The sequence below is a fragment of the Helianthus annuus genome, chromosome 16 (assembly GCF_002127325.2).
Source record: "Helianthus annuus cultivar XRQ/B chromosome 16, HanXRQr2.0-SUNRISE, whole genome shotgun sequence".
In the NCBI taxonomy this organism is placed as follows: Eukaryota; Viridiplantae; Streptophyta; class Magnoliopsida; order Asterales; family Asteraceae; genus Helianthus; species Helianthus annuus.
Genome location: NC_035448.2, coordinates 6,579,829 through 6,586,558, shown reverse-complemented (window position 1 = coordinate 6,586,558; position 6,730 = coordinate 6,579,829). Strand labels below are relative to the sequence as shown.

The 6,730-nt window shown below is 38.9% G+C and overlaps 1 protein-coding gene across 1 annotated transcript; it reads right to left on the bottom strand.

The window, feature by feature from the left end:
- Window positions 1-1,482: 1,482 nt before the first annotated feature.
- LOC110918902 lies at window positions 1,483-2,592 on the bottom strand. Its single transcript, XM_022163181.1, has one exon. It carries the CDS (start codon window positions 2,590-2,592, stop codon window positions 1,483-1,485), a length of 1,110 nt encoding a protein of 369 aa, XP_022018873.1.
- Between the last annotated feature and the right edge of the window lie 4,138 nt (window positions 2,593-6,730).

Sequence of the window (6,730 nt, the reverse complement as noted above, 5' to 3'; positions counted from 1 at the left end):
GACAGCAGGGATACAGTCCTAAATAGCCGGGTTATAGTATTAATAGTAGTTAACTTATGAGGGGATCAAAGAGTTTGGACCCCCGCCATCCAATACCTTTGGGTATTGAAGGATGTCCTACTAAATTTGACCCAGGTCCCTTGCAGGACCTCTAAACGCTGAACAAGGGCAAGACCCTTACCAAACCGTTCCCTTAACCCCCGATCAGGTAGCCAACATACCTCCATATAGACCGTGGAGATATGAATGATGAAAATCTTTTATTTTATATAGACAGTAAAATAATGCCAAGACACCACGGACAAACGATAAGGAAGAATCACCTTCAACATAAGCAACTAGTTATTAAAGTCATTAATACAAAACCAATTAAAAAGTGCAAAAGATTAAAAATAAAAAGTATTATACTAAACACTTGTCTTCACCAAGTGATGTAAGAGACTTAGGCAAACATGGCCTTGATTGTCAAGAACTCTTACGATCAATCTTGGATCCCGAGACGACTCACACACTCTATGATGGACAATGGATGATGGTGGTGGATGATGATGTTGTGATGGTGGTGGGTGGTGGATGAAGTGTGAGAGGTGGTGTGCCAAGGGATGAGTTGCAATGGCTCCAAGCACTCCTATTTACAGGCTGAACAGAAGCCTGGGCACGGCCCCGTGTCCGCTGGACACGGCCCCGTGCCCGTCTAACACTATCTCTCTTCATTAATTGTAATTCGCAATTACAATTAATGCGCCTGTAGTACTTTGGGCACGCCCCGTGGTGAGCAATAGAAGCTTCTACAGGTTTGTCTTTTCTGCTGCTTCTTGGGCACGGCCCCGTGCTCGCTGAGCACGGGGCGTGTTCAGTCTTCTGCCTTCTCTGTTTTGCTTGGGAGGATGCTGTCGAGGGGTCGGGCAGTCCACTTTTGTTCCCTTTCTTGTATTTATGTTAGATTTAGCTGTCTTTTTGCTTCTTTTGTTAATTTGAGCTCATTTAATCCTGAAAATACAAAAGGAAGACAAAAATACACTTTTTCCAACATTAGTACTTAAAAAGGGTTAGTTTTATGCCTCATTTGATGTAATTTATATGTTGCATTTTACACACATCAGGGTCGGGCATGCCACGTTTATTCCTTTTCTTGTATTTATGTTAGGTTTAGCTGCCTTTTTGCTTCTTTTGTTCATTTGAGCTCATTTAATCCTGAAAATACAAAAGGAAGGCAAAAACACACTTTTTCCAACATTAGTACTAAAAAATGGTTAGTTTTATGCCACAATTGATGTAATTTATATGTTGCATTTTGTGCACATCACACATGCGCATCGACCCATCCTTCTTTTTTACAAATAGGACCGGTGCTCCCCAAGGTGACACACTCGGGCGTATAAAACCCTTGTCAAGTAGATCTTGTAACTGTGTCATCAACTCTCACATCTCAGTGGGGGCCAATCTATAAGGAGCCTTTGCTACCGGTTTCGCACCCGGATTCTATTCGATGCGAAACTCTATTTCTCGTTCGGGAGGGAGTCCCGGCAATTCCTCCGGAAATTCGTTCACGATCTCAACATCTTCAAGCTTCGGGAGGCTTTGTCGAGTGTCTACTACATAAGTTAGGTATGCTCTACTCCCGTTAAGTACGTATTTAACGACTTGAACAAGGGTACACAATTTTGTTTCCACATTTCTCTCCCCTTGAATACTCAGTTGCCTTCCACTTGGAGATTGGACAAGCATTACCTTATTTTCACAATTAATCTCCACGCAGTGTCGTGCCATCCAATCCATACCTACTATCATTTTAAATTCCCCCAAAACCATAGGTATGATGTCGATATCGAATTCTTCATTTTCTATAGTGAACTTGCAATTTCTACAAATCTCGTGTAACACATAGTTCTTACTATCGGCTATTTCTACCTCTAAAGGTATCGGCATTCGTTCAATCTTAAATGAAGGATGTTGTATAATTTCATTTGAAATAAACGACATAGTGGCTCCGGTATCGAACAAAACATAAACCGGTATGGAGTTTAATAAAAAGATACCTGAAACCACATTCGGATGGGACTTGGCTTCTTCGGATGTGATTTGAAACATCCTCCCTTTCGCCTTAGATCTTTCCTCATTCTTTCCCTCCTTCTTTGATCCTTGCTGAAGTTTAGGACACTCCGACTTAACATGCCCTTTCTGGAAATAGTTGAAACAAGTCTTCGGGTTGTTAGGGCACTTGTAGGATGTATGCCCTTCTTCACCGCATTTATAGCACCCCTTCTTACCCAAAAGGCATTCCCCAGTATGAAGTTTCCCACATGTCTTGCAAGGAGTAATACCACCCTTCGACTTATCTTTCCTTCCCTGATCTTGGAACCTCGCCTTTTTAGATGGACTTGCACTTGTCCCCTTTTCTGTCGACCTCTTTTCACCACGTTCCTCCTGTCTTTTAATCTCAATTTCTCTATCCCGTGCCAAATTGATAAGCTCGTCAAGGGTGTCACATTTTGAGGGAGTGATGAACTCCCTAAATTCTGCCTTTAGTATACCATAAAAGCGATTGATCTTCATTCTTTCGGTTTTCACAAAATCTCCGCAAAACTTCATTTTATCCAAGAAAGTGTTTTATATTTCGTTTATCGTCTCGTTTTTTCTGTCGGAGGCATAAGAAATCCTCCTAAATCTTATCAATGGCTGACTGAGGACAGTGATATCTCATGAAGGGTTCCTTAAATTCTTGCTAAGTCATCATTTGGAGTTTATCCTCACCTACTTCCTTGCTATACGCATCCCATCAGTCTTTCGCCTGAAAAGAGAGTTGACCAGTAGCGAACATCACTTGATCTTCCTTATCACACCGACTTCGTATAAATACTGCCTCTATGTTCGAAATCCATCTTTGGCATGCTATCGGATCGATTTTGCCATCATACGTTGCAGGATTGCATGCCATAAAATCTTTATATGTGCATCGTCGTTCCTTGCTTTTACCCTTAGATCCCTTAATTAATTCCTTCAATTCTTCTATCTTGCTAGTCATCATTGCATCCACAACTCCCAACACCCGACTTTCTACTTCTTGAGCTAATCGGGGAAAATTAGCTTACATAACCCCTTCCGCTACTTCTGTGACTTTGCTATTAAATGCTTCTTGTCTAACCGCATCGTCGTCATCATCATTAACATATCTTGCTTCAGCCATCTATAAAATGACGTTTACATTCATCATTAATCACAAGCTTTCCATATAACACATACTTCGACCTTTAATTACTACATTTGTAATCTTGCATTTCAAAATCTTAATCGTCTAAGTTTCGTCATTCGCTTCTTGTTATTCGCTTCGTTACTTTCAATTCTCACAACTTCCTTTTTTCGTTGTGATCACAATTGTGATCGTAAGTACCTTATTAATATGATTATAAGGATCTTACATCATTATCCGATAGTCTTTTTGATCATATGGGAACCCTAAACGTGAAAAACAAACAAAACAAAAAAGTTCAGCGGACTGAACTTCCGCTGGCCGTCGGCGATGGCCTTACATCCCGTCGTCGACGGGCTCTAAAAAGTGGCGTCGGCCACTTTGTCCGTAGACAGCCGATTAAGGCGTCGGCCCAAAGGGGGGCGTCGGCGACGGCTGTGCAGCCCGTCGGCGACGGCCTCCCGATTGCTGAAACGCTGCTGAACTTATTTTTGGCTGATTCGACCATTTCCCGGGTCCGTTTTTAGCCACACGGGTCCAGGGACTTCTCATTTTACCCACATTATCACTTCATAGCATACATAACTTTAAAACTTATGCCGTGAACACATTGTCCATACTTATATTTACCGGTAATTTAAATCTTTACCTCTTGGCGGTCTTGGAACGAGCACATTTTCGAGCGAGCCGTTAGTTTGAGTTCAAGCACTACTACTTGTGCTCGAATCCCTCAAACCTCGGCTCTGATACCAACTTGAAATGCCCCTAACTTATCATTTTCAAAAGATCTTAACATGGAGGATAAATTTTTAAAATTTCCGGCATGACCTGTTCGTACATAGACCACTAACACCTGTTTTATACGGTAAACCATTTCAACATAAAACACCCTTGACAATAACCAAAACGGAACGTTTACATTGTTTACAACAAGACTACCACTAGTAAGTTTTTATCCAAACCATAATGACATCAAAATACTACATAAGTTGAAGTACAAAAGACCAAAAATTAAGACCACGTTAAAATAACTTATGACGGAAGCGTGTAGTGGGCGTAGATTAAGTGCGCTCATTCCAAATTGTTTGACCGCCTAGGTTGAGGATTTACCTACATTCAACATAAACAAATAAGTTAGTATCTCTTCACTAACAGAATTAACTAATAAACCGATTCGTCTCTATCACGGCCTTACATCATTCAACTACATTACTAACCGTTAGACGGTTCATTACATGCTCGCCTCAATGTAGAGACCAAACATACCTTTCTTAACATACCCGCTATCGACGGATACTAGTATTTTTAACATAACTTCCATTCGATTCGTTCATGACGAATGAACATATTCCTTACATACACTTACTCTCCAATCCGAAAAGGACGGATCGAGTAGACCTTCATTCGTTACGTACTTAACTTCCCATACCCGGTTCGACTAGAATGAACCGGATATGATGCATTCAACATCATAACTTATTCATTTCTCACAATCCATTTATGACGGATGTTACTTTTTACTTCCTAACAACCATAGATTCAAATATCATAATTCTAACATACAACACAATACAATTGGAAATAGTATACCTATAACAACATAATAGAAATATGGTGTACACGAACGTACCTCGATCTTGTGAACCTTCCGATTTCCTAGTATTGGAACCTTCTTCCTTCACGCCTATAACAACACATTCATTCGTTTATTAGTACATCTAAATCTCATTCATTCATCTTCCAAATTATACATATTATTCTTTTAAGCATTTTATCAAACACTTGGCGGGTTTTGCATTTTCGGGACATTTACCCAACTAACGAAAACATGTTTTTAAGCTAGTTCTTTTAATTATTCAACAATAATCAAGCAAACCTCATTCTATATCAATTTATCTAGTGTCTATACATCATCAACAGAAATATTCATCTATAATTCACATGCATGACACTACATGATCATCCTACCCATGTTATCTCTTCATCAAATGAGTTTTTGTTAAAATTAAATTAAACATGCTAAAATTAACCACTGTTCCATCCTATTTCGTAATCATAACTCAGCTTTACCAATTTTCATATCATAATTCATGATTCGGTTAGGACCCCTTTTTCTATAATTCACTAAATCATGAAATTGAACTTACCACTTCGAAGAACAGGTTTAGGAGTTTGTAATTTGCTGATTATGCTTTCGATTTCCTTAAAATTTCTATTGAATCTTGTGAAATTTGTAAAGCTAGGGTTTTCACCCTTGCTCCTCTCCTGTTCGATCGACCAGAACCCCACACACGCTCTGTGTGTGGGTTTAATAATAATCTTGTTTTTATATTTACTATAGTTTTGACATATTTCATCTTTAGTCCCTCAAGTTCATTTATCTTTTTAACTTAAACATCATCCATTTATTATCTATAACTTGTATCTAGTAGACGTTTTGGGGTGTTACATAATCACTAAGAATTTCCATCCAACGTCTTTGTCTCATATTTAACTCATTTTGTCCAAAAACATATCTTAAACTCTTATGATTGGTGAAAATGGTAAACTTACTACCGTAAAGGTAATGTCTCCAAATATTAAGGGCAAAAATTATGGCTCCTAACCCCAAATCATGGGTTGTATAATTCTCTTCATGATTCTTAAGTTGTCTAGAGGCATAGGCTATAACCTTTTGACGTTGCGTCAACACACATCCATAACCTAACTTAGAAGCGTCACAATAAACTACAAAGTCTTCAGTTCCTTCTGGTAATGCTAGCATAGGTGCGTTGGTTAATCTTTGCTTAAAAATTTTAAAGGCTTCTTCTTGTTTTGGTCCCCATTCAAACTTAACAGATTTATAGGTTAGCTTAGTTAAGGGAATGCCTATTCTAGAAAAATCTCGGATAAACCGTCTATAATAACCGGCTAGTCCTAGAAAACTTCTAACCTCCGTTGGTGATTAAGGGGTTTTCCATTTAGTAATCGCCTCGATATTTGTGGGATCCACATGAATTCGTTCATGATTGACTAAATGCCCAAGAAACTGTACTTCCTCTAACCAAAACTCACACTTCGAAAATTTAGCGTAAAGCTTTTCTTTTCTTAATAAACTTAGGAGTGCATGAAGGTGCTCTGCATGTTCCTCTTTACTCTTGGAGTAAATGAGAATATCATCTATAAAGACAATTATGAATTTATCCAAATATGGCTTACATATTCGGTTCATCATGTCCATAAATGCGGCTGGGGCATTAGTTAAACCAAATGGCATGACAGTAAATTCATAATGGCCATACCTTATTCTAAAAGCGGTCTTAGGAATGTCCTCTTCCTGTACCTTTAATTGATGATATCCTGAGCGTAAATCGATTTTAGAAAAGAATCGAGCTCCTTGCAATTGGTCGAACAAATCATCGATTCTCGATAATGGGTATCGATTTTTAATCGTGACTTTATTCAATTCACAGTAATCAATGCACATTCGTATTGACCCGTCTTTCTTCTTGACAAACAATATTGGTGCTCCCCATGGTGATGAGCTTGGTTGTATGAATC

What these genes read in the sequence shown, in the direction of transcription:
- LOC110918902 (XM_022163181.1), bottom strand. Translation starts at nt 2,592, where the DNA reads ATGAAGTTTTGCGGAGATTTTGTGAAAACCGAAAGAATGAAGATCAAT.